Below are 27,563 nucleotides of genomic sequence, written 5' to 3'. Positions count from 1 at the left end.
TTAGAAGCACACAACAGTCCTCTCCCGAATCAAGACCCGGGGGCCCGATGGCGAGGTGGGAGCACGTTGTTCCTCTAAAGCGCAGTGGTACATTGTGATGGTAATGTGATTGAGAAGCGAAGAATGAGCGCTTTCATCACGCCACACCTGATGCGAAGCACACCGTTCTGCCTCTGGATGCTGTGAGACATTTGAAATTCCTCTGTAAACACATTAGCGAATCACTTGTCTTCGGTTACAGATAGAGAAACATTCATCAAATCCGTTGCCTCTACGCATCCATAAATGCATGAGTCTCATTTGGTGTCAGAGGCAGCCGGCTGACTGCGAGTCCCCTACTCTGAATTACTCGAGATCCCCCCTCCGTCACATCTATCGCTCCTCATCTTCCACTTCATCTCTCTCTTTCTCTCTCTCTCTTTCAAAGATAAGAGAGTGTTGTGCAAGTTCTCCTGCCGCCGCGCTGAGTATGTGATCTGCATCCGTCTTTCTCCTCTGTGGCCATCAGGAGCAGGAACAGTAATACTCATTTAAATCTCATCAGAGGCTCTATTGAAGCATTTCCATCTGCAGCAAGAGAGCAGTGTCAGAGCCAGAAAGCAACCTAATTCCTTTTTTGTCTGCCTATCCTAATCTATTTTTTGGGGGGATTCTGCTTGCGATCAGGTATTCAGATCTTCAGATTGAATTTAGCTTAGTTATTTGTCATTCTTACTCAGCAGTACTGGATGTTCTTTCGTTTATTGACTTTTCCCCGCGTTTTACTTAATATATAGCCTTTGTCCTCACGGTTAGTGTTTATGTGCCCCTTTTCCATCAGCTGCGGTGGCGCGTATGAGCAAAATTTGTCCAACATTGGCGGAAGAAACATCAATCAGAGATATATATGCTCTCTGCGCCTGGAGAGATGTTAGGGGTCACGCAAGGCCCAGGGACCCCTAGATGGGAAGCACTCGACACGTCTTGATTTACTTGCTTGCAGACTCAAAAGTCTGCTCTTACTGTACACATTTAAGAAGATTTTGAGTATTATTGACAGTGTTGGTTTGTTTTGTGTGTGTTGTAGTGGTAGCTATGTATGGATTAATTTAGAAATAAATGTAGAAATACATAAATGCGTAATTAAATGCTATTCATGCTATAATACAGTTATTTCTACGTTTTTGTATTTTTGGGTCTGTATGTTAGTAAGGTAGGTTGCCCTAACCTCTCGATGCAGGATTGGTTAAACAGGATTGTTATCATTATGCATACTGTGGATAATTGTTAATGATTTGTATTTATTAGCAACTAATATAGATCATCCACCAAGCGACTACCTTCTGTTTCGCTTGAACGTGTAGTCGATGAAATAGTAATCAGCTCGGTGCTGATATGTTTGTAGACCTCGAGCCAGCTGTGTTCACTGGTCTTTAAGATGGAGCAGGTCAGAAACAAATTAGTCTTACTGACCCCAAATGCTTGAGCAGTTGTATACTATGCTTCTCAGCAAACCATTTGTGTCTTGACTCCTTCATGGTGACTTTATGAATGATCATTTTTTAAGGAAATCTTTTAAAAAGCAAAATGAATAACATGTTTTCATCTGATCTGGCCGGTGTAACTGAATCTATCTTCCTAAAAGTATGAATGAAATAATCAGAAATCTTTCACAAATATGCAGTATCCCGCCTGGCGCTAGCAGCCGATGTCATTGACAGGCCTGATCTGGACCGACTGCATCATTACAGAACATTTTATGTCATTAACAGCTCGTTGCGTGCCAAGGACTTCTCGCTCCTGCAGCATCAGCAAGAGCTTGCACTGTTTAAATTAGTCTTCAGCCACCCTGTTTTTCTGTCTCTTCTCGTGCTGTCATTCTGCAGCGCTGCTCTACTGTCACAAATTCCATCTCCTACTTTACTTATCTGCTTTTTTACACTCAGTTGCCTTCTCCTCCTCCGTTCAGATCCCGTTATTTCTACAGTCTTGCCTTTGCCATCTCATGCACACGAGCGGTGCGATGTCGGACGGGTTGCGCACTGCAGAGGGCAGATGTGGCAGATTATGACGCAGGGTTTGGAGTCGTGCCCTCTGAACTCCGTGTCAGGCTGCTTCTCTCTCTTTCTGTATCTCTCTCATCATATGGGATATGCAGTGACAGCCCCCCAGCCCCACACTTCTGTATCCTTCAGGCAAATAATGCCAAGCAAAACAATGTAAACCTAGAGGCGTGATGAATATTTCATGAAGACAGACCAGCATGCATATCTCAGACATCGCTCTGTATTCTAAACAGCAAACGTAGTACACACTGCTGTATACCAGGACAGAAAGTTAGACTTATTGGACACAGAAAAACTTTTTTTTTTTTTTATCATAAGTACATTTAAAGAATATTTTACACATTAGTATGTGCAAAATCTTCTTGAATGGTTGTTGAATGTTTAAAGTATATCTGCCATGTACTGGCCAGTGAAGCTGATGTGGCGATCTATTTCAATATAGCCAAAAACTGACATATAACGGTTATATATATAAAGCTTTTATCTTGCAATCTTTGCAATCTTGTGGTTTTTATTATCAAATCCATCTTTGGTCGGATGGTTTTGTTGTCTTCCTGGTCTCCTTGTGCACGTCTAGAATGGAAATGGAGGAGTCCTTAGGTATTGATTGCTGTCTCAAGAACGTTTCCTAATTTAGCATCAGAACCTGCAGTCAATTTCTGTAATGGAATTCACAGAGGGGTTAATAAAGAATGAGACCGCGTGTGTGTGTGTGGATAATCCTGTCTTTGTGGCTTTCAGAGCAGAAATATGCCGCCATTGAAATGAAGCTGCACCATTAAATTAGTCTTAAAGGGCCATTTCTGTCCTCACTTCATGAATCATTCTCTAGCAGGCCAGACAGAAACATAGGAAACTTTTAATCAGCTCTCCCTCACTTTGGTTAGTTTAGTCACCGCTTCGGCCCACTTGCCCACTGACTGTTCCATACACAGCTGAGGCATAGTGCACATTACAACGGCAGGGGTGCACATAAAAAGAGAGAGGGGGGCCCGGGGAGCATTAGTGCTGTTTTATAAGATCTGTAAGATGTGCATGAGGTTTTATATCAAGTAGATGTCCTAAAGCAAGGACTGACTTTAAATTATTACTATTTTAATGCCAAGGCCCTAAATATGTGTAAGACATTCTTCCTTTTAATGCAATGACAGGCAAATGATTAACGTGTAAGAACTCATTTATAAACAACACAATAAATACATGTTTATTTGTTGTATATAATTTGTATATTTTTTTCACACAGTTTTTATTTTGGCGGGTTGAAGCACATCAGTGAATTGAGAGTGTTGTGTTTTGCTGTGAAATCGGCCGTGCATAGCCAAGATTTATACATTATATATTAACTACATGCAACACAGCAACGCTCGATAAAAGGTCCATGTTAATCAGAGCTTTTGTCCTAATTAGCCATGACGATGACACGCAACATTTCTAATTTAGAAATGTTTTGTATTTCCACGATCGACATTATTGCCTTATTTAAATTTAAATATGTCTGATATGAGATTCAGTATCATTTTGCGTGACGCTTGTAGCCATTCTGAAAGCAACAGCAGATAGCTTAACCTCAGAAGTGTGCCCACCGGCGCACACACTTTTGAGTGGCTGTGATATTTGATCGATTCTGTCACATCCGGTGTGGACACTTAAGTAGCTCGTCTTGTCGCATATAGTTAGGACGCAATGTTATAGTTGGCTGAATCTGAAAAGTTGAGTCCGCATTAGCAGCTGTCAGTGTCGGTACACAAATGAGCGCTCTCAACTTATTTACCCAACACATTTCTTGTGCAACATTCATGTGCGTCCTTAGCGAGTTTATCTGTTCTTCCCCTCTACAGGTCTGAATCCGCTGCCCTTTGACCCTGCCACGAACAACGAACCCCTGCAATTCAACAGCTCCAATGGTCCTCTGGTCTCTGAGTGTCCTCTGGAAAACGGAACAGAAAACAGCAAAAAGAGGAAGAGACCCAACCTTCCTCCAGGTACGCTTAATGATTTCCTCTGTCCTCAGACCACGCTCACTCGCGCTCGTCGGGCCCCACAGTCGTTAACTGCACTCACATCGTTATTTCTGCCGCTGTTCTTTTCCTGACCTTTGAATGTGGGAGGTGAAGGCCTGGGGGTCCTGCATTCTGAGAGACGTTCACTTCAAATTATCGCCTTCATTAAAACGTCAGAAAAGAAACCTCAGGTTATTTCCACTTTTTCTAGTAGCTTTGATCTCATAATTTGATACAAACATCGAGGTTAATAGAATAAAAATCTAATTAAAATATGCCTGTAATGCAAAACTAAAAATAAGCGAGCAAAGTTTGTTTCTTAAGCAGTGGCTCAGGCATTTCTGCTTGTATCTTCTCACAATTATGACTAACACCTTGCAATCTGGATTTTCAAAATGTAAAAGTCAGTCTGGATATGTGCCAGCCGTGAACGGAGGCTCTGTCTGACGCAGATAACCTTCAAAACTACACTTGAAAAGTAACGCCCAGGGAATTTTACAAACCTTTCTGATGCAGGTCGGCTCAAATGAACAAGAGCCTATTCATATTCATGCTAATGTTAATGACGTACTAATTAATTGAATTATGATTAGCTGAAAGAAATGGATCTCGGAACGGTTACTTAATGTTTCTGGTTGTCAAGGCGACTTAATTGGATCTGATTAATTGTTAATGTTAATTAGGCAGTCTTTTTCCTGTTTAGCATTTTAAAATCTATCTTTATGGCCACATGACCATAGCTGGTGGAATCTATTTAGAGTATGTGACCGTTCATTGGAAGCGCAATTCACTTGGATAGTGTTGGCTCAGCTGTGTTTTTATTTTTTGATGCGGGTTTAAGCGCGTTTGCTTACCGTACGCTTAATAATTGTAAATGTGTTTCCACACATGCTGTTTTAGGTAAATATAGTCTCCATTTGAAGTCTGCCGCTCTGATCTCCAGGCCCTTGATGGTCATTTCTCCCTCAGGAACACTGCCGCCATTCATGACTTGAAGTGACTCTGATTAGGTATAAATGGCAGCAAGTGACGGTGAGCAGAGCCTCTCATCGTCGTGTACGCTCATAGAATTGATACAAATGGAAGCGAAATGGGCTCATATTGTGTTCTGGTCATGGTGAAGAGCTGCTTGTGCAGATCAAAGCTAGCCAGCGAGCTTTAGATCAAAGCTTTCTAGCGCTAATCTAATCTGCCCATTTCAGAACACTTTTTTCTTTAGTGCAAGGACGTCATTTGAGAAAGGCTTAGATGAGATGTATTCACCATACGCCGAATATGTAGACACTCCGGAGTCCGGCTGCCGAGATGGAAGTCAGCGAGGTAATAGGGTTCGGACAAAATGTTTTATTGTTCTGCTGAGGTTGAAGAAGAGCTTTTAAGAGTTTGTCAGTGTGGTGCTGCTCATTTGTAAGAGGTGGGTTTGAGTCTGACGTCCTGGTAAGATGTGGTCTTGGCTTAGTAACGAGCTCTGTTGCTCAATGCTATGGCTCAATGGGAAGTTCAAGAGTTCAATTTTGGCTTGCAACATTCTCTTTAAATGTTAAGAATGGAAAGACTATAACAGGACACTTCTAGTATATCAGTGCTATGGATTAACACAAAGCTGAGATGCTCGTGCTGACAATTCAAGTTCGAATCTGACTTGCAACATTCCCTATTTTTTTCTCCGCTTATTGTTCTCCTTTTAATGAAAATGTAAAGACTAAGACTAAGATAAAGACATTTATAGTATTTCGGAGCCATGGCCTGACAGAAAGCGGAGGTGTTAATGCGCCAGTTTGAGCAACATTCCCTAACCTTGCCCTTTACTCTCTTAGTACTCTTTAAACTATCCTCTAAGTAAAACCAAAAAAAAAATCTAATTAAAGCCCGTCACACTAGATTTCAGCATATGAAACTTCTTCAGGCACTGCCATATAGCACCATGCTCTCCAGCACTGGTGCACATGAAGACAATTTCCTGAAAAAAGCAGGTCATGTCGTATGTCAGAGCTGTGGCTTACCAGCAAGCTGAGTCAGGCTGGCAGCGTTTTCTAATCTTATTGTTTTAATACTCATTCTAATCTCCTTTAAATAAAAGCAGCAAACGACCAAAAATAAGAGATTTGTACTACACACAACAGTAATATTGGCTCAACTTGAAAGTGTGCAGTGTGCTTCTCACTTACTCAGTGCAATTAGCACCTGCCTGATTTGTTAAGCCTTTGATTATACTAGTTGAATCATACGACCGTTGTCTGCAATCTTACCATGCCTGAGCTCCAGCTCTAAATAGTTGCGCCGTACATGTCTGCTTAGCAACCGGGAGCTGCTTAATGGGGTTTCTTTTTGAACAACGCCAGCAGTTTTCCTTCCCGGCCTGTCATTATTCCGTGCTCTTATCCGCCGTGACCGTGCCTGATCAATCCGCTCCCTGATGGAAACACATCTAAATGATGAAAATTCGCAGCATCTGGAGCATAATGCATTCAGCCGCTCTGATGTCCTCTGGCAACACAAGACAGAGCCGCTCCTCCGAGGAGTGGAGCTAATGCAGGGGCGTGGACTAATTACCAGCCATGCAGATTTACTCTCGTTAAAGCATTATAATGGATAGATTCATCTCATTAGCTCTGGCACTCCATTAGACGTCCAACCCTCCCGCCCCCCCCGCCCCGCTGCTGTTGATGTTGCTGGATAACGGAGGCGCTGCGGAGAGCGAGTGGGTGAGAATCGCCGAGCTCCTACAGGACGCTTGGCAGGTTGTTTACAGCGCGGCCTGAACTCTGTCGCTCTAATCGGGAGATGCTTAATTGGTGCGATGTAGCTAATTCAAATGTTTAATGAACTAAATGGTTTCAGTTGTGTTGGTGTCGTCAACACGTCCTGGAACACATCTGACAAGTTTGCGGCATTTATATATTGCAATATGAAATAACTTCATTACTTAATGGTTTTTTTTAAAATAATGTTTACTTAGAAGTTTTTATTTAACTCTAGCAATTTATAGGTAAAAACCATATTATAAAGTAAGGATCCCGGTTTTATTTTGCTTATTATAAAAAAAATCAACAAAAATATAATACTGTTAAATAAAAAACGATAAAATAGTTGTATTTGATTTATTAAAGTAACATTGGTTAACATTCTCCAAATTAATTAAATGCATATAATTGGTTTGTTAATCACACTATTCCGTATTATGGTACAGATTGCAGCTCTAAAACGGCATTTTTTTTTTACAGCTAAAAACAGAAAAGTGTTCTGACTGTTCTACTCACTCAAAAGTTCCGGTTTGTAAGCGAGTAGAATCCAATCCAACTGTTGAGTGGCCCATTTAAACGAAAAATAGAGAAATGAAGGAATGCAACCTGAATGAGTTGTGAAAAAGAGCTCTCTGATTCTTTCAGAACTTGCTGCCGTGTTACAAAACGCACCCGCTTCTGACTTTCTCGCTTTTGCTTTTCTTAATTTCTTTGTCTTTGTTTTAGCCTTGAAGCTTTTTCGCTTCATGAATGACGCGCGCTTTAACTTCATAATTGATGAGTTACTATAGCAATTTTAAAAGCCTTGGGGTTGTAGTTTTTCTCTTGAATTGCACAGCAAAAGAATGCATACATTACCCGAGAGGGCTGCGTCTAAATAATAACCCAGCCCTACCTCTGTTCTGCTATACACCTATTTGAACTGCTTACCTGTGATATATATCAGTGGGTAATAAGCCAGCAACGTGTAGCAATTGATTCTCTTTTCTGTATTGCTAATGGCGTGCCACAATGGTTTTCTGTCTTAATGAATCACAGGAAGACATTTCCTTCATATTTCAGTGGAGTTCTGTGCAGCAGTGAGCCGCTGCTTTATACAGTGGCTGAGAACTAGAGGTGGGCGATATAGCCTCAAAATTATATCGAGATACTTCCAAAATATTTACAATAATGATATTCATGACGATATACAAAAAAAATTAAATGAATCAATGAAAATTTTGAACAATGACAATTTTGATTGCAGTTGGCAGGCAGCAGCGTGTATTGGTGCAGACACAATGAAGGGCATTTTCCATTCTTTTCCAATGAGCTGCAGACTACCTACTTTAAAGGGTTCATCTGTTGTCATAATGTGGCAGAAGCAGCATTATAGTGCAATAGTAGTGACCAGTGTTGGGCAAGTTTCTTTAATAGAATAAAAACTGATTCTCACAAAAGGAACCAATTACCAAAAAGTCAAATAACTTGGATGCCTCCTAAATGTAAGGGATAATGTAGATCCAGCAGGCTTATCGACAGACTGAAGGACTTTATTCTGCCATAACAACCTTCTGGACCTTCTTATTACGACAATAATCTTGGCACAAAAGTAAATAATTATACATAAAACCTTGATCAGAGTTGAAATATTTGGAAGCCAAGCTTCAGTGAAGAAGCCCTTTTAGCAAGCGTCAAGTTCAAACTAGACGTACATTTTAGGGCGTACTGCGCAAAATTTCAGAAAATAATTACGATATCGATTTAAGACCAAAAGGTTTCAAAGTCTTACCAGTTTGTTAGTTATCATATAATCCATTTCACTCTACAAAACCATCTTTACAGCAGCTGTGACTTAATGAATGAATTAAAATAATAGTACTAAATTGACTTTTAATATTTTATTAGGCAACCAAACACATGAAAAACGTTCCCAGCGAGTGAATGGCACTGACTGAGGCACTGACTGGCAGTTACCAAGATAAGCCCGTGTTAATACTTTTACTAGTTAGTCAGTTATTTGGGAATAACAAACCTCGAAATGTTGCGACCGACCAATCAGAATACAGTATTCCACGAAGCTGTGTGGAATGAATAAATGTTAAATAAAAGAAATGCACACTAGATGGAATAAATGATTATTTTTAAACATTGTACACTAATACAAAACCATTTAAAAATACTTTTAACGTTTTTAACATTCAAGCAGACGTTATTCTTGAATCAGTCTTGCAAATAAATGCAGCCTTTCTGAGCAGAAGGGAGCTCTTTTAAAACATTAGGAAATATTATAGAGCCCAAGTTTAACACTGTGTGAATGTTTTAATAAATGTGTTATTAAAGCTGTGGTAATTATCATCGTCGTTATTTTTTCCTTACTTTGTAATTTTTAACAAAACAACATTCTGTTGTAATATTACAATACTAACATTAATGACTGTAGATGGAGCTTTTATTTTGACAGAAACCCGCAGGAAGTCCACAGTGCTGTTTTTGTTGAAAGCAGCGGATTTATGAATTATTCTCATTACTAATTTTGTATTATGCATGTATTACATTTGTCACATGCATTGTGGGGAAAAAAACAAACACAAATATGTTACTGAGCAACTGACGCAGCGTTGACTTTAAACCAGCAATTTAAGTACAGTAAGTTATTAACAAACAACCACCCTTTTCTCGTGAAGACACGCCATGAAGGACTAAATGGTCTCTCGCCGTCGGTGCTTGTAATAATTTCAGCGTCTTTTCTCGGACGGTTCTAACGGCTTCAACTCTGTCATCATGTTTGTTGCATTAGTGCTTAATTATATTTGATCACATCGCATCGCGACATTGTTCGCTACAAATTTTTCAGTCTTTTTGCTATTTTTGGCCGAACATTCAGTGGATATGGTGCATCCCTACTGTGAACGACTGTCAGATGCAGAGGTTTAGATGTGTTGCTGGTGCTAGACACTGTTGTCATGCTGTTGTCAGGTGTTGTGTGGTGCTCGCTCGCTCTCTCTCTGACACACACACACACACACACACTTCTTTCACCTTTGAAGTGAAAGAGTGTGAGCCAGTCAAGCTTTTATTCACAGAACAATCTGATTCTAATTATCAATTTTTAATTAGTCTAGTGTGGGTTGATTCAAATGGCTAGGAAAACGTGTGTGTGTGTGTGTGTGTGTGCCTGTGTACATAATTGTTTACATAATAATGACCAAATGTCCCCACAAGGATAGTAAAATAAAGTTTATCTGAACGTGTAAGAATGCAAACAGGTTTTCTGTAAGGGGTAGGTTTAGTGTTTGGGGAATAGCAAATAAAAAGTTTGGTCGGTTTAAAAACACTAGTTTATAGAAAGTTCCCTCAATTCACAGAAACAAACATCTAATAAGAACCAAGAATGAGATTAGTGCTTTTTAACATTAGTGTGTGTGTGTGTCTGTGTCTGTACCATCGTAGATTAAATTTTATGTACTTTAGTCAGTTTTATTAATTCAATTTTGGTCATATTTATTTCACTTTTTGTTATGTGTTATTAAATTTTTTCTTGTTTTTTGTAAATAAAGATAACTATGATCAATAAATGAGCAATAATATTAAACCAGTAAATCGCAAGGTAACAAATAAATACGTGTGACTTCTTGTACTTTTTTTTTTGTTTTATTTTTCACTAGTTGTTGAATAATTGTATATGCATCCGTTGTGATATAACCGTTTGCTTACATCGCCCACTACTACATCAGAACATGTGCACTAACCACTTATAAATGTTTTAACTGTTAAAAAAATGTGCATTTTAGCCTTAGAGATCATTTTAGGAAAATGCCAAAAATCTTTTTTTTTTTTTTTTTTTTCACCCCACAGTATTTTTTTTTTCAGGCCAGCAGCTGTGGAAACATAAATCAGGGGTTATATCAACCAGCAAATGTTTTTATTTTTATGTTTGAGGATGTAGCAAGTGGCATGATATATGCAGTGAGTCACGCTGCTTTGCTGTAACCCTTCGGCACCATTAGCCCGCAGTAAGTGGTGCTTGAGAAGTGCAGCGTGAAACTCTATTGATTGGCGTCGAGGAGGGGAGGCGCAGATGAGCTGCTGCCTTTCACCCTAACACGACTGAGACAAAAGACAAGGGAAGCAGCACTACAGTAAGCAACGTGTGTGGGAGTACGCTCTGCAAAGGTTGGCAGACCCGTCTGGCTCATTGCTTTAGTGTGTGTGTGTGTGTGTGTGTGTGTGTGGTTGTGGGTGAGGACAGATCTTTCTCTCTGTCTGCTGGTTTACGGAAAAATGAGTTTGTGGGCTGTCTGAGAGCCTGTGTGGGGGTGTTTAAGGGTAGGATGGGCGTGTGTGCGTGTGTGTGTGTGTGTGTGTGTGTGTGTGTGTGTGTGTGTGTGTGTGTGTGTGTGTGTGTGTGTGAGAGCTTTTCACACCACCTCTCATGACCCCTGTTATTTCTCTTCTGTATGAGAGCTTCACCTGTTAATGATGTCAAAGTCTTCCTAAAAATCATTTTCTTACAAAGCATTTTTGTCTTGTGTCAGCAAAAGTAGTACCCGCTTAAATCCAAGATATATTTGCTTATATTAAATATATATTTTAGGTTCTAGAAACATATATATATATATATATATATATATATATATATATATATATATATATATATATATATATATATATATATATATATATATATATATATATATAACATGTTTAGCTGTATATGTCATGAGTAGGAATTTATATCATAATATACACATTTTTATATGATAAAAATAAATGACTGGTAGCCACTCTGGCCAGCATTAAACAAACAATTAATTAAACAATTAATTACAAAAACTGACTTATAAGTGTAATTTGCATGGGAATTATGTAGCACTGAAAACACTGCGTTTTAAAATGAAGTCCACAATTTATGTCATTTAATTTATTATAATTTGTTTTTCTGTTATTATTTATTGAAACTTTTTTTTTATTACATTTTATTTGTTTTTGTTGTATTTTATTTGTAATATTTTGCAGAAAATATGTGCATTGCATTGTGGAATAACACTTTTTTAAAATTATGATTATTATTTTAGTAAGACATGTTAATTGAAATACTTTTTATCTCCATAAGACAATAACACATGACATCACAAACAAAAAAATAAAAAAAATATTTTGTTTTATATTATTGTTCTCATAATCTTACAAACCACCTGTACTTGCTTCACAAAGCCCAAGTGGTTTGTTTTCTTCTTTTTTTCTTTTTTTTGCTAAATTTTATTCATTTTTTTTATGCTCAAAAACAATTTGGGGTGTGAAAAAATAAAGTTAAAGGACAAGGTTTAATAGATTGAACTCACCTTAACTAATTAACTCAAGCCTTTAAAGTATATTTGAACATTGAGATCGGTTTCCTAAATAACTGCAGTGAACCGCTGTACACTTAAAGCACTTTCCAGTCTGCTGATTGTGATATTTTGTCCATGTACATCATAATTGGGTATCCAGCAGAGGAGACGGTGTCTGTGACTCCTCCAGGACCTGGTGACAGTAGCTTCTCGAGCCGCTCCCTGATGTACGATCTAAACTGTGCCGCTTGCTGACGGCGACTCAATCAATCAGTCTCGTTCCTGAAGCTCACACCCTGCCTCTCAAGCCCTTCTCCCCGCGGGGAGCATCTGTATTGATCGCAAACGCTTCTGTCATTTCTTTTCTGCGTGTGTGTTTGGCTTGTTTATGTGATTGGGACGTGATGAAAGGCCGCGTGTCTGAAGGAATCCCACCCTGTGGTGACGGGGACTCGGCTCTCAGCTGTCTCTGTTCGGCGTGCCACATGAAAGAAGGCAATGATTCAATCTACATAACAAGCTGTGTAAAGTTTTCTGTCGGTGTTCCTCAGGGGGTCCCGGACATCAATCACCGCTGCCCTTTCCATCTCATTTCATCTGCGTTTGGATGTTCACACATTACATATACGTCTGATTCCTGATGTCTTTCCAGTTAAAACAGTGTTTATGCCTGTTAATGTGACTCTAATAAAAGTTATGGATATAAGAGACGGTAACGATCAAATGCTGCTATTGGGACAGCAGCTCTGGAGATGAAGTTTGTGTGTTTGTCCTCATATGGCGAGACAGAAACACCAGGAGCATCACGCCTGCTTCTGTATGTGTGAAGTAGAGGAAACTGCTCCACGCTCAACAGGCTGTGGTTTAGGATTCACAGACACCAGTCCGCGTCACGATTTAAGCGATCTACCGCACTGCTTTACATTCATTCGTTTAAATTTTGCCACGTTCTATAACATTCAACACCCTCAGACGTCCTGGTTTTCGGCATTGCAGAACTCATAGGACCCTACATGTCACGTTCGGTTTCATGTTGACTTTAAATCTTCATTCAAGGCCGGGAGTCAAGTAGCTGCGACAGCTCTTCAGAAGTGTGAAGTCTTTATAGAAATACTTGTCGTGGGTGTTGTGGATTGATGGCACTCCATCGCCACCTCTTCCTAACTATTCCAGCTGAAGCACTTTTAGCACAGTCATGCTGATAGCGTTGATGTCTCGCTTTCATTATAATATAGTAGTTGTCTAACACTAGTCAGATCATTTTTTCTTGCATGTAAATCAGTAATGTGTGATGTTTTCCAGCACTCAGCAGTATCAGAGGAACAGAATAAACGTCATCATCTTCCAGAAGTTACGCCTGATGTCTAGATCATATGGGATTTCCTTTTATCCTCGTCCGCCTTTTCTGCTGCGCTATACTTGCATTTCAGACGCTTTCATCAATGGTACTTTAATGAGACTCCTTCTATCTCTTTCTGGCTCCCACTCTTGCGTCCTTTGATTCTCAGGTTTTCATCCTCTCGCAGGGTAAGATAACTCCTCTAGATATTCCTCAACGTGTGCATGTGTGATCTCTGAGTTGTGGCTGACTGAATTAAATGCTTGTCTTTCTCTTTCTCCGTCCGGTAGACCGCTACGCACTTTTATAAACACACTTTCTGTTTTCTGTTGTGTTGTGACTTCAAATCGTTTGTCCTGTTGAACTCTTGTATGGCGCAGTCTGGACAAGCTGTGAGAGCTGCCGGGTCTTAGTATACAAGAATACTCAGTGTTTTTTGTCACAGCTTTGATCTTTGGTGAGAACCAGCCCTTTGGTTTGCTTCTTGGTGAAAATGAGCTCCACAAGCGCCTGTGGTGTTTTTAGAGATTTTCAAACCTTTTGTGAACACCCACTTGAGTACACTGTAGCTGGACGGACTTGAAACGCATTCTTATGGTCCACAATGTCTCAGTGGTCTTCCCAGCCTGTCATGCATTAAAATAGCAAATATTATTTGCAAACTCGTCCTGCATTGTTTTCTGAGTGAAACAGGATATCCAATGAGAGTGTAATAAATGTAGGGGAAATATTTTAATATTTATTTTAATTGGGTCTGGAAATTGGTTGTTACAAGTCAAAAATTCCACATGCATGAAGAAGAGGCACCCACAAGTAACTAACTTTGACTTTCAGACTGCTTTCAGACTCCTTCCTCCTGACCCACTACAGCGAAAGATAGAAGTAATTTGCTCAAAACACTTTTATGTGAAAATACTAATAGTCAAAGACTTTTGCACAGTTATATATCATAATTATTTGAAAAGACAATTTTTGGCCTGAGCTTGAGAAAGAGGAGAGATTGAGCTACCAGACCGTGACCACAAGCCTCTGGCTATTGTAGGTCTTTTATAGATTGAAAGTGCGGCAATCAGATTTGACTGGCTGTTCCCTATTGAAGTTGTTTAAGCTGCAGTTTTGTCTTAATACTATTCATTAAGTGTGCAGTGAACGGCGGCAGCTCTTCCACTTCTCTGTGATGCTATCAGAAGTCCATTACAATGCCTTTCTCTGATAGGCCGACGGCTTTCAATGGCCTTGGTCAACGTACGGTGAGGATTTCCTACTAAAGTGCTGGCAATTGCAGATCAGCTGATCCCCAAAAGAGGAAATAACCACATGCTTTCACCATAGCCAGCCCCACCACCGATAAAGCATCTGATAAAAATCTAATTGGAGATGACATTTTATAAAAGTTAATTTCATTGATGGCATGCTGTGATTTGAACAGGTTTCTCTTTGTGAGCCTCTCAGGATGTGAACTCTCAACTCAATATGTGTGTGAGCTGAGCAGACGTCAGGTGGGCTTTAACTAGATTTTCTTAACAAGCCTGCTGGGTTCACTATAGATCTGATGCACGTCTGTATGCTGACTGTGAGGAATGAGTGTCAAGGCTGGATCTATTGATGTGGACTTCCAGTGACGCTGCTGTCAATTACTCCTGCATCCAGATTTTCAGTAGATTGCTGCATTAGGTGTTGACATTTTATTGACCGTGAAAGTATAGAGGAACGGAAATGGAATCAGCACATAAAATCTGTGTTCAAACCTATTTTTTTAGGGGTGGAAATTTAGGCAGGACAAACAAACGTAAAGCACACGTGAACGTTTGTCAGCGTGTGAGTTTTGTGCATCAAATAGTACTGTATTACAAACGGTATAAATGAAAGCATGTTTAAAGTAAAACACAGCGGGTGGAAGCACAACATGCACGTGTCTCAGAGCCCAAAGTCTCACCGCGTCTTAAGCGTGCGCACGTGCCATATGCAAAAAATATAAAAAACAAGCTCAGAATTGATTCAGAATGATTAAAGAGTGAATCGCGATGCATTGGAGAATTTTCTCTCCTATTCTTTCCCTACGATTTTTACCAAATGTACACCAATGTTTTAACTGCTAGGCCATGGGTGCAATGCGTACATCAATTGTGTTTTTAATATATTTTGTACACCCTCTTGAAACGTAATGTCAGTTACTTCTTCATCCAGGTTTTCTCTAGATTTCTTCATTTGAATTAAAAAAATGTAAACGTGACATGCACATCAACTTTGCTCTCTAGAAATGTGTTAACCCTTCTGCAGTAACCAAAGTTCAGGAAATATTGCTCTCATAACAAAGCAATAAAAAGACGATGTTCATTTTCAGATCGCTCACCTTTGACGCAGCAGAGGCGGTGGTTTTTCTCGCACGCCCTTTTTTTTCTTAACAAACTCAATGATCTGTGGGAGTGAATCGTACAGCTGAGCAAATAGTAAATGTCATCCTCATCTGTAATGTTTGTGCCCCATCTCTTGCCTAGCGAGGGATTATTCCATTTGCATCAGTCATCATTGCGCATCCAGATGCGAGTCGTCGTCTCATCAGCAGGCAGCTTGGGGCCTCCGCATACATATTAAATAATCGTTCCATACAGCTGGCGAACAGACTCTCGTCTAGAACCGTGATTGCCACCGGTTAGGAATTAGAACGCTTGTGCTAACATGTAGCGCTTAAATGTCCTTTTATCACTCCGTGTCTGGCAGAATCTGCTTACATTTGGAGTGTGATTTATTTATTTTTTTCTTCATTACCGTGAGATTGCCGTTTTTGCATTCAGTGTATTTAATTTGAGATACTCAGGCAGCTCGGCTCCACGTAAGCCCCTCTGTAGACTCTGCTGTGAAATCACATGTCTGCTAGGTGTCCCGGACCTGAGCAAACTCATTAGCCCATTTTCCAGATGCCCTCTTTCTTAGAGGATTTCTTAGGAGGGAGTCTCAGACTGATGGGCCTGGATGCAGGGGTTCAACTGTTCGGTCACTTTCTCAATAGCTGCTGTCACATGCGGGCCCTGCTTTGGTTGGACAGGTGAATTGCAAGCTAGGATTGCCTTCCTCTTTCTGTCAGAGCTGTGCCGATCGTCGCCGCTGACCCGCAACGGGCAAACACCTCGCACAAGCTGTCATGACAGCTACTATACTCTCACCTGCGACGCATCATCCGTTTCCCAGTCAGACGCTCGGAGAAGGAAACAACGAATCACCTTTCAGCCTCAGTCTTCGGAGCTCCTGCTCATTAATGTGTGTATTCCTGTCCGCTCGCAGCTGCGCTCAGCTTGTGGCACCAGCCGGTGTCCCCATCACATTCCTCACCAGCGGTGCATTCAGTAGTATGTACTGTGCTGCTTGCATTGGTGCAGTATACATTACAAAAAAATGTCAGTCAAATGCTGAGATGCATGAAGTCCGATGTATTTTTCAGCCAGAACCACCCACCTAAACAAGAAGAAATTTGTTTGATTGGACCGTAGTGAAGCTGTGAAGGTTTTTCTACCCTTGACATTTTCCTTGACTTGGACACTTTATTTGTATTATTTCTGTTAATAAAAGCCTCTCCAAGGCCTCACGCCATGCCCACTATTTCTGTCATTTGCTCTTCCCATTACAGTATGTATTATTTGTCATTTTTGTGTTTAGGAGCTGCTTTTAAAATTGTTGATGTAATGCTGAAAATGTTTGCATTTTTTTGAAATAATGAGTGGTTTGTTTTTATTTTAGTTTAATTGATTTGAGTCATTTTAGAGTAGTTTGAAATTTTCCTACTTCGCGTTCATGAAGTTCTGCAAACATGGCTATTTTTATCTTTACCTTGGCAATTTATCTGACTCAAACTACAATGCAGCGTCTTTATACATTTGTGTATCTTGACAAACATGGCCACCGTCTTCCTTTTTAAAGAACTTAAGACAATGACTGTTTGTGCCTTTATTTACTGTAATTTTAGTAAACGAGGCAACGACTATTCAAATTGTGGTTCACTTCTTCCAGGCGTTTATTGGATAGCGCATGTTGAAACTACAATGCAGATTCCTTCTCGTAGTGAAACTAGTTAAAAAGCTAGTTACAGCACCCCAGGCATATCAGCATTTAATTAGCGTCTATAAAAATGCTTATTGATCCACTATGGTGGGAAACACTGAGGCAGAACATTGAAGTGTTATCTCAGAACTCTTCATTTGGTTGCTAAATCATGTTTTTTTCAGAGCAGAGAAAACGACAGGAGAGGAATACCCCTGAGACCGCACAGGACTGAATCAGGATCAGGCAGGATTGTGCCGTTTTGGGCCAGGATATGTGGTGTGTAGTGTGGATAAGCCACATGTGGCAGCTGGGGGCCTGGATCGGTTGAATGCAGTAGTGTCTGTGTACTAAGGAAGATTTGCTGTTTATTTCCCAAGAGAATGGTTTACATAGCCGCGATGAGACCATTATATCTCAGCTCTTGCTCATTCTTTCTGATGATCATGACAAATGTGTCACACACTAGCTCTCGTTAGATTTAATTGGCAATTGCACCGTGGTTCACCTTCACCCAGATGTAGCGTCTTTGTCCATGATTGTGCACGATCTCTGGGAGGGGCCGCGGACCCCTCCGGCGGGGAGCTGTTTGTGAATGTAGGAAGACAGACACCCTGTCTGACCTTCCCAACTTCAGATGCTATTTCCAGGCCGCCCTTTAATGATTCATGTCACTAGAGGTGTTGTTTGTGCCCAGACAGGATATCTAGCCATATTTTCCCAGTCCTGCCCACCATCTATCAGCTTGGAAGCTTCTGGAAGTTTCCTCTAAGGCCACACCTCCCCGTCTCTCACGTCTGCCCTCACTGTCCCATACCCTAGTGCTCTGTTTTTATCAGTCTGAGTCATTCTGCACATAAATAAATCAGAACGAGAGGCTTTAATGGAACGTGTGTGTTATTATGCGCTGTGTTGTGTGTCAGGCAATGACTGCCCACTGTAAACACCATGTGCTTGCTTCTGTCTGTGATATCTGTACAATATACTGTGGATAGATGGATGGATGGTTGGTTCTTGTTGTTATTTTATTTATTTTTCAGCTGGTAGCAGAGTAACGGTCTTCCTGGGCCCTGTGTGTCAGTGAATATATCTTTGTGTGTGGGTGTGTGGATTTGAGATGATGGCAGTTCATATTTTATAAGAGTCTATTTTCTTTTGGGGATATCGATATATATCTCCTGAATGGTGCCATGATGTGAATCACCACGAAACAGGTTATTGTTCACTGGCTGATTTTAGAGGCTGTAAAGTCATGAATGCACATACCTTTGAGGAGATGAAAGACGTGGAGCGGTGTATCTAACAGCATTAAAGAGCACAGCGCTCTTCTTTGAGCCAGGATGTTGCCATAGCAGTGGCATGACAGCATCTCTGTTAGCATTCCAACCTTTGTGCCTCTTCAGTCCCTCAGGCATTCAAGTATTACAATTTCCTTTTCTTTCCCCGCCTTTCAGAGGTTTACGATTCAACCTTCAGCGTGTCCCAGGAGGGATGTGTGTGTGCCACAAAAGGGACACAAGTCTCTGAAAAAACATGTAAACATGCTGGTCAAGTGCTACTCAAAACAACCGTTTCTCTTTTGTCTCTCACACAAGGGAAAATACTTAGGATATTTAGTCAAGTTCTCAGCTGTAGAATTGTTTCAGCCATTTAAAACTTTCTAATCACAATATGTGCTGGAATCTTAAAATCTTAAAAATCAAGGCTTAAGTGTATGATGGTCAACTAATATGTTTTTGTATTATACAACAGTTGGTTCTGGTTTTCAAATTAGTGGCTCTGTAGAATTCCCATATTTATTATTTTCACCGTTTGTGTCACTGTGTTTGTTCCAGACAGACGGTTATTATTATTCTGCTCATTAGTTGTGGGAATCTTTTTACCTTTCCTGCAGGTTGCATCATTACAGCAGTATGTGTAAACTGTCTAAATGACTGTGTGTGTGTGTGTGTGTGTGTGTGTGTGTGTGTGAGTCAGTGAATCATTCACTCAGCTAGTTCCAAACACTCACACACATGTTGATATTTGTGGTTTATGGAGACTGTCCAAAGGCATAATGCTTTGTATACTGTACAAACTGTATGTGCTGCGTCAACTATACGCCTAAACCTACCTTTTACAGGAAACTATTGTTACTATTAAAAAAAAAAACACCATTTAGTATGTTTTGTAGTTCTGTCGCACCCATGTCATTAAACCGATTTTGTCTCCATAAAGTACACACGTGCACACACATAATATAATATCAGTACAGATATTTTTGCTTTTTGCATATATGCTTGCAGCAGTGTAATGTTTCTATTTCCATATGGCGCGGACGCGTCTGGAAAAACAAGCATCTCGCACCATGTACATGTCACTTCCATTATGAGCTCACAAAACACACGGCTACATGGGAAATAACGAACTTGAGCACTCAAAAGACGCCACATGTGAACGGCCTCTAAATAATATATTTTTAACACTGTTCAAGTGGTTACCCTAAGCTTTTTTTTTCCCCCTCTCAATTGTTTTTGAAACTTGTAATTCTGACTAAAGAAATGCTGTTCGCGAGTTTATATCTAGCAATTCTGAGAAAAGACCAGTATTGTAAAAACAGGCACCTTTTACTTTTTTTGTTTTATATTTTATTCAGTGACAGAAACGTTCTTCCATAGTTAATGTGTCTTAGCTACATATGTTTTGTTAATATGTTAATATGTTAAAACTAATGGATCCTTACAGTGTTTCAGAGATAGACGCGCGGTATGTATGAAGTAGAAAGCTCCTAAATTCACTTCTGCCTTGATACACTTTGTTCTGAGATTTGAGCTTCCCATTAGATATCAGTCTTGTCAGTAAGTCACAGAGCTGGACCTGAGAAGCTGTCATGCCCGAGGGAGATAGGCGATCGTAGACGTGTCAATCATTCAGCTATTTAAGAATCGCTGTCTCTCTCAGGCTCTCTGCCAGTGTCATCACGTGGCTCTGATATGAGCTCGCTTGGCTCCATTCCTCAAAATCAGGCAGATGGAAAAAGCTGGGCTCCTCCGTTTCTGCTGGAAACGCTGCATGCATTTATCTCTGCAAGCCGCCGAGTGGCTGGAGAGGGTGGAATGTCAGACGGGGTTGCGTCGCGTCTCAGTCACGCTTAATGTTAAGTGATGTGGCAGAACTAGGTCTGAGCCCATTGCTTCTGACAGCCACTTGACCGATCTCTGCGTCAAACGCCCCATCATTGCAAAGGCACATGCTCAATAGCTCTCTCAAGAGTGGCTTGTCATTCACAGGAAGAGGCGCCGCGATCTGCATCTCTGCTTTTGTGCCTTCTCTCGTGCGCTAATATCCTCAAACTCAGCTGGGCAGACCATTAACACACGCTAATGAGTGTTTGTCACCGCATCCTCAGGCTCCTGGAATGACTCTCTGTCCACGGTGAAGAATCGGATCATCGACTCCGGCGCTGATGGACAGATAGCGTGCTGAGACGTCCCTCATCTCTGCTGCTTGATGGGGATTTGAGAGAGCTGAAGTGATCTTCCTCTCCGCTTTCCCTGTAATCCTTCCTATGCATCTTTTAAGGGTCCTCAGAAATCGAAGTTCTATTTTACGATTTACCAAATACACTCATTTTCACTCAATGTTAATAATTACATTTTACTATTCAAAACGCCAAATTAAATCAATACAGTTTATTAAAAGAAAAAAAAACTCAACTCAAATGCATGTCAAAATAATGAAACATTTAAACAACTTAATTTATTATTCTGGATAATAATATGGCCCTGTGTTTTATTTTTATTTTTTTTCACAATTCTGTTGTGTGTTTTAATTTGTCTGGATTTAGATAAATAAATACACCAGTGGTAATGAAATGGAGACATAAATCAATAAAAATTTGCTCAATACTAAAAGACAAACACAGATTTTTTTTTAGTTTCAATATTTACAGACACATTCGATTTATTCATTCAAAACTGGCCACATTCTCTGACAATCCTTTTTATAAAATCTATTTTATTTACTGAATTTCTCAATTATATTTCTTCATGGTTGAAATCCCAATGCCCTGAGCTTTGGGGCAAACAGCAGCCAGAGGCACCATTGTATCATTTATTAAAAATCTTCCTGTTAAATAAATCAGAACGTCGTGTACAGTGGTTTTGTCCCTGATTGCACTAATTTGTCTTTGATTGTGGCTTTTCAAAGGGACTTGTACTTCCCTCTGTGTGGTGAATGAGACGGAGGAGACATGTGATTCTCGAGGACAGATAAGATGAGTTGGAGGTTACGGAGTTGCTGACATTTCCTTAACGCGGCTCACCTCCTTTCCTTTATAATTGGCTGCCCTTGATAAGATCCTGGCGGCAGCGGCTCTCAGATGGCGATAATGCCAACTTCAGAACATCAGTCGATAGAACAAGCTGCTGGAAACTGGAAGCGGACATGTTCCCTGCCATCATGACCAGAGCTCCTCAAACACTCGTGCTCTTAGGCGTCACAATGCGCTGCGCAAACTGGCAAACGGATATTTTGGTCAGCGTAAGGGCCAGCCTTTAGAACTGCCTGATAAGTTGATATTGATAACAAGCATGGAGCTTGTGCTCGACTAAAGGCTAAAGACTCTTCAAATACCAGCAAAGATTTTCTGTCATGAAGGGCAACTCACTCCTACATTCAGCTTAACACACAAACCTTCTTACATTTCTTGCCCACCCCAGTTTACTCTAGACCCCCAGACATGAAAATGCTCTGTTTTCTTTATTTTTTTTAATTGTATCAATCTTTTTTTTTTTCTAATGCACACTGCTCAAAAGCTTGTGTGTGTGTGTGTGTGTGTGTGTGTGTGTGTGTGTTTTTAAACAACCTTAATTACCCAACTTAAGTCACTGAAGTCCGAAACAGCAGTGATCTGAATATGTATACAGAACTGTTAATGGCAACAAGTTCAAAACAAAAGTATAAGATTTATGAACTCGCTCGCTTTCATTTTGATTTGATTTTGTTTTCTTCTGGAGAGTCGGGTTACTTCCAGATATCTGCATTGTCCAATCAGCAGCCGGAATCAAAGTGTCTCTGTGAAATGAGTTGTAATGGGTGTGTAACAGATAGCTGTTGTTTTCATGTTACAAGATGATAAGCTTTCAGCGCTGACCTTTACTCATCACTTTTCATCATTAAAAAGATGAAAGAATAGGACTTATTCTGCTGCTTTTCAGTAGCTACAGTATTTTTCTCTCTTGTCTTCTTTTCAAGCCAAGCCTTTCCATTTTTCACAATAATAGAGGCTGTTGTTATGTTTCTCTCTCTCTCTCTCTCTCTCTCTCTCTGATGCTTTTCAGGCAGCACACTCAGTTAAGAGGTATTTTTGCATTCAATTTCTTTTGTCTGTGTGTTTTTCTGTTTCATTTCCTTCTGATGTTCCACGGGCTTATTTTATTTTTTAAATAGATCCACCTCAATTTATCACCACTTTCCATCTTTCGCTGTACCTTGACGCCTGCACCTGTTTGTTTCCTTCTCAAGCGAGTCGTTGTCAGTGAAACATCTTCTGTCAGGATAGCGTTACTCAAGTAAGCGCGTGTCGTTGTGGAGAATGTGTACATTTGTCTGCAGCAAACAGTTGCTGTGGTGTAATGGTGCAAGGAGCAACCATTTGCCCCGACACGATACGTTTCCATCAAAACACATTAAATCAACCCAGCTTAATGGATCTGCTATTTCATCTCATGATTCTCTCTGTGAATGAGAGTTAATAAACTATGACCGCTCTCCTGCTCCCCGACTGAGACTGTCACTTAGTCTTTAACATGGCATGACCGAACAGCCACATGTGTGCTTCTCTGATTCTCCAGTGGGTTTTTTTTGGGTTGTAGCCGAACGTTCTGGGATTTAGCTAATGTTTTTCGAGGCTGCCGTCGTCATACGCAGATGGAAAGAATGGGAATGGTCTAAATTGAGGTGCTCTGCTGTGGAGCTCTTGAGATGTGCATCAAGTCTGTAGTCCCAGAAGAGCTTGTGAGGTCATGTAGTGCTCCGTCTCGATTGACCCGGCTGTGTGCTGATTTAAAGGGTTTCTCCATCCCAAAATGAAAATTGTGTCATTTATAGCTTACCCCCATGTCGTTCCAAGGCTGTAAAAGCTTTGTTCGTCTTCGAAACACAATTTCAGATATTTTGGATGAAAAACGAGAGGCTTGTGACTGTCCCATTGACTGCCAAACAATTACCACTGTTAAGGTGCTGACTGAAAGTCTGAAATGGCCCTACAGTGGCATTACCATGCTACAAAGTTTTATTTCCAGCCAAAAAGTATTCTCGTCACTTCATAGCGTTACTGTTGAACCACCGATTGTCTTTTCGACTTTTTTTTCAATGGGACAGCGACTGTATGGAACTCAGAATGGTTCTTCTATGGCATCACTTCAAAAATCCTTCTTTAGAAACTTTTCTTTCCGAAAGTGAACCTTTTGTCCAATGGAAAGGGTCCATTGACGTTGAATGCTATTTTATTCTGTACAAAAGCATTTTTATGTGTTGTCTAGAAGCACCTGATGCTGTCTGCCAAGAATAAAGGCATTGCTCTTCTTTTTCTTCTTCCTTCTGTTTTAAGTGATATGTCTTTAAAAAGCTTGATGGGAGGGCACGTCCTCTGAAGGGATTTATACCAAGGCCAATTCTAAATTAAACCGGAAAGTTAATTGAACATGGAATGACCTAATTTCCATATTAACACTTACTGTCAACCCAAATTGCTGCTGTATACACTTTAAATGGTGGCATAATTTAGCACGTCCGAGATTTGATGGTTCACGGCATGATGCTGTTTGTTTTATTAAATTCTTGTCGTTGAGCGTGTAATATATGGGCTGTCAAATGAGCAGAAGAAATCTTGTGCCAAGACAGGAAGCAGGTGCTCTAATTAGAAGCTTCAGATATGTGTTGACATTTGTTACGAGTGCAAAGTTTGAAGAAGTCTCCTGTACTTCCTGACAGGTGCAACTTCAAAATGAGAAAAAACTAATTAAGCAGTGCGTTTTTCTCCAAGGAACATGTCAACGTACTGCCAAAAAACAATCACAAAAACAATAATGCCTTTTTTTCTCCTGGTACCTGTTTTGCATACAATGCTGCCTTTTGTTGACTGCGCTTGCTTTCGCCTGCGCCACTGTACTCTTTCACGTTCATTCACTTTGGTATGTTTTGCCACTTTTTTTCTTGGTTGCTGTAATCACTTTGATTGCTCCCAGTGACTTAAATAGTTAGAATCTGTTTACCAAATAAAATTAACCCTATTGTTTGTTCGCTGACCCTTGCTGTTTACCTAAAACGACAAATGAACTGCAAGTTTGTATGAGGCATAGGCTCTTACGTGGAAATAGACAAGCCCCACTGGAATCCATCGGATATGAAAATCCTTCAGATGATTCAGTTGCAGTACTCCAGCTGTAATTGCAAAGAAAAAACATACTTATTTCATTTTGTTATGAAGGTAAGGCTTTTGATAATCACACATTTAGGCATGCTTATCGATTGACGAAAGCAATGTCGTAATAGCCAGATATCTAATTCGTCTCGCCTATATATCGATCTGTCAGTAGTCTATTAATCAGAGCTATTCAGTAGAGACCGAGTTGCACCAGAACAGATTTTTGGCATTCACTTGCAAAGAGCGAACTTCCTTGAAGCAATCCAGACTGGTAATGATAGGATTTGTTTCTTTAAATCCCTTCATATGGTATACATTAAGGCATATATTCCGGCTGCTGCTTTCTATTATGTCTCTCATCATTCTCCCTGTCAGTCTCTTCTTCATTTCGTGGCCCTTTACTCTGACACTCTAGAGTTTAAGGCCTTTGTCGGGGAATGCGAATAAGATTTTGTTCTAGCTCCGAGATTCTTATACATATGAGGTTTCACGGCGTCTGCACCGACTCTAACATTTAATCTAATTGAGGCTTTATTTGAGGATGATCTTTCTGTGTACAGAGCAAAGGCATTTAAAACTTGTGCAAACAGTGTAAGCAAATACCATCTTCCTACTTTAGAGACAATTAAAAATCTGTTCGTTCAGAAAGCTGGAAAGAACTTGTCGAAGCGGCGCACCTTTTATTAAAAAGTGCGCCAACAGTAAAAAAAACACGCGTGATCATCATCCACTAACATGCAGCAATATGTTGACGTCTGGCGTAAATTGCTGTGGTAATCCGTCAAGCACAGAACAAAGGGAATGAAACGCGGTTGGCTGACATGGAAGCAGTCTGTACCCTCTAGTGCTAAACAATTTGAGCTGCCAGCAGGATCAAACATGTTATTAATTCTCTCATTTCTACTCTTTAGAGGGATTCGTTGAATATGCTTGACGGTAGTGCTTTTCTGGAGTCTTAAACCTTAAGATTACTGACACTTTATTTTGTGCAAACACATTGTGGAAGGACTTTTGAAGGCGTTTTCGGTGCACGTAATATCTAGTTTTCTCTGTGCAGATAAATAAACGATAATGCAATAAAATAAAAGTAGTAGCACTGAAATGTGTGATAATATATGTTTTTATTGATGGCTTCAAATGAATAGTGTGCCCACTCGTAGGTATCATTTAGTTTGTTCTGTGTTTTGGATACTGAACTTGTTTTTGTGTCTGAAAAGTATCTCTGCACACATGGGGGGGAATTGCCACATACCATGACTTTATTATACATTATTTAAGGCTATTGTAACTATTGGAACGTTCAAATAGAAACCATTATTGTCATGTAGGTTTCATTCATAATATATATTGTCCCTCATAAATGATGTAACTAGTTTACCCTGGTGTGCCTACTCTTACACATGCAAATAATTTATTGTATAGGAACTTTATAAAATGACTAAGCATCATCATCATCATCATCATCATCAGTACAAGCAATGCATTTGAGAATTCAGGTTTCTCCATAGAGGCACTCCGTTTCAAACAGCTCAGCCTACTCCTCTGTAATAATTAAGCTCCGTTAATTAAGTTGTTGTGATTAATTAAAGTTAATAGGGGAAAGACTGCAGAAAGATGAGCACCTCTGGTGGGTAAGCAAACAGCATGACAGTTTATCAGTAAACTCTTAACTCATTACCCGCCCCACTCATTTGTTCATTAACGAAGCATTAACATCGTCATCTGCCGGTTCTGATTCAACACAGAAAAAGGGAAAAAAAACATGTTTTCCTCTCCACGGATGAACCCATTTAGGATGCATTCATGTGCCTGTGACATATGGTATTGGTTTTGAATGCATGACAGATATACTGTAGTATAAATACAGGATGTGCCTGCTGCATTCAGATTCAGAGGCTTTCATGATTCTGCGATGCTCCAACCTACTTCCCTACCCCGCTTCCATTGAATATTCTGGTGTACTCTGAAACACATCCCGTTGCAAAAGTAAAATGGGTTGCAAACGGCGTTTCATGTCAGGGCAGTGGCCCTTCTCTGTGTGCATATGTCAGACATCTCTGAACAGGAACAAAGGCACATCCCCTGGGCAAGCTGTGGGGAAAAAAACGGTAAACCCGAGCACCTCCAACACAGCCCCCCACCTCCACACCGATTCAACTCAGAGCCAAACCTGAAAGCAAGATGCAAGCGTGCAAAAAGCCCAGAGAGACACAGCACAGGGACAAGCTGAGAAATCAGACGGGCTGGAGCTTTTAAATCTGTGCCTCCACTGACTAAGACTGAGTTTCTTTTAAGTAAATAAATAAATTAGAGAAAAAAGACAGCAACTGCCATAGCAATGCAATATCGTTATTTAACTTTGCAGTGATTAAAGGGTTTACTTCAACCAAAAATTTAATTTTAATGTAAGTTTTTGGGCCCCAAAAGTTTAGGTTTTTTTTTTTTTTTTTTTTTTCTCTCTCTGTCTTGTGCTTGTCCATATAGTAACAGTGGATAGCAACCAGCATCAAGCTTTAAAAAAAAAAATATATATATATATATATAAATATATAATTTATATATATATATATATATATATATATATATATATATATATATATATATATATATATATATATATAAAAAAAATTATATATTTATATATATATATAAAATTATATATTTATATATATTTATATAT

At 39.9% G+C, this 27,563-nt stretch overlaps 1 protein-coding gene across 4 annotated transcripts in view; it reads left to right on the top strand.

The window, feature by feature from the left end:
* Positions 1 to 27,563, top strand: part of enox2 (ecto-NOX disulfide-thiol exchanger 2) — a 385,733-nt gene that overhangs the window by 83,135 nt on the left and 275,035 nt on the right. For 3 of the 4 annotated variants that reach the window (XR_006252544.1, XM_043257500.1, XM_043257501.1), the window contains one exon: positions 3,884 to 4,027. The exons of the other annotated variant lie outside the window; for it this stretch is intronic. Coding sequence is in view for 2 of the 3 variants with exons in the window: in XM_043257500.1 (XP_043113435.1) it covers positions 3,884 to 4,027 (144 nt within the window). In the remaining variant the exon portion in view is untranslated. The remainder of the gene's footprint in view (positions 1 to 3,883; positions 4,028 to 27,563) is intronic. 4 annotated transcript variants of the gene reach the window in all.

Source organism: Puntigrus tetrazona, chromosome 14, assembly GCF_018831695.1.
Source record: "Puntigrus tetrazona isolate hp1 chromosome 14, ASM1883169v1, whole genome shotgun sequence".
Classification (NCBI taxonomy): Eukaryota; Metazoa; Chordata; class Actinopteri; order Cypriniformes; family Cyprinidae; genus Puntigrus; species Puntigrus tetrazona.
Note: the sequence above shows the minus strand (reverse complement) of the source record. Positions and strands in the feature narration are given on the sequence as shown.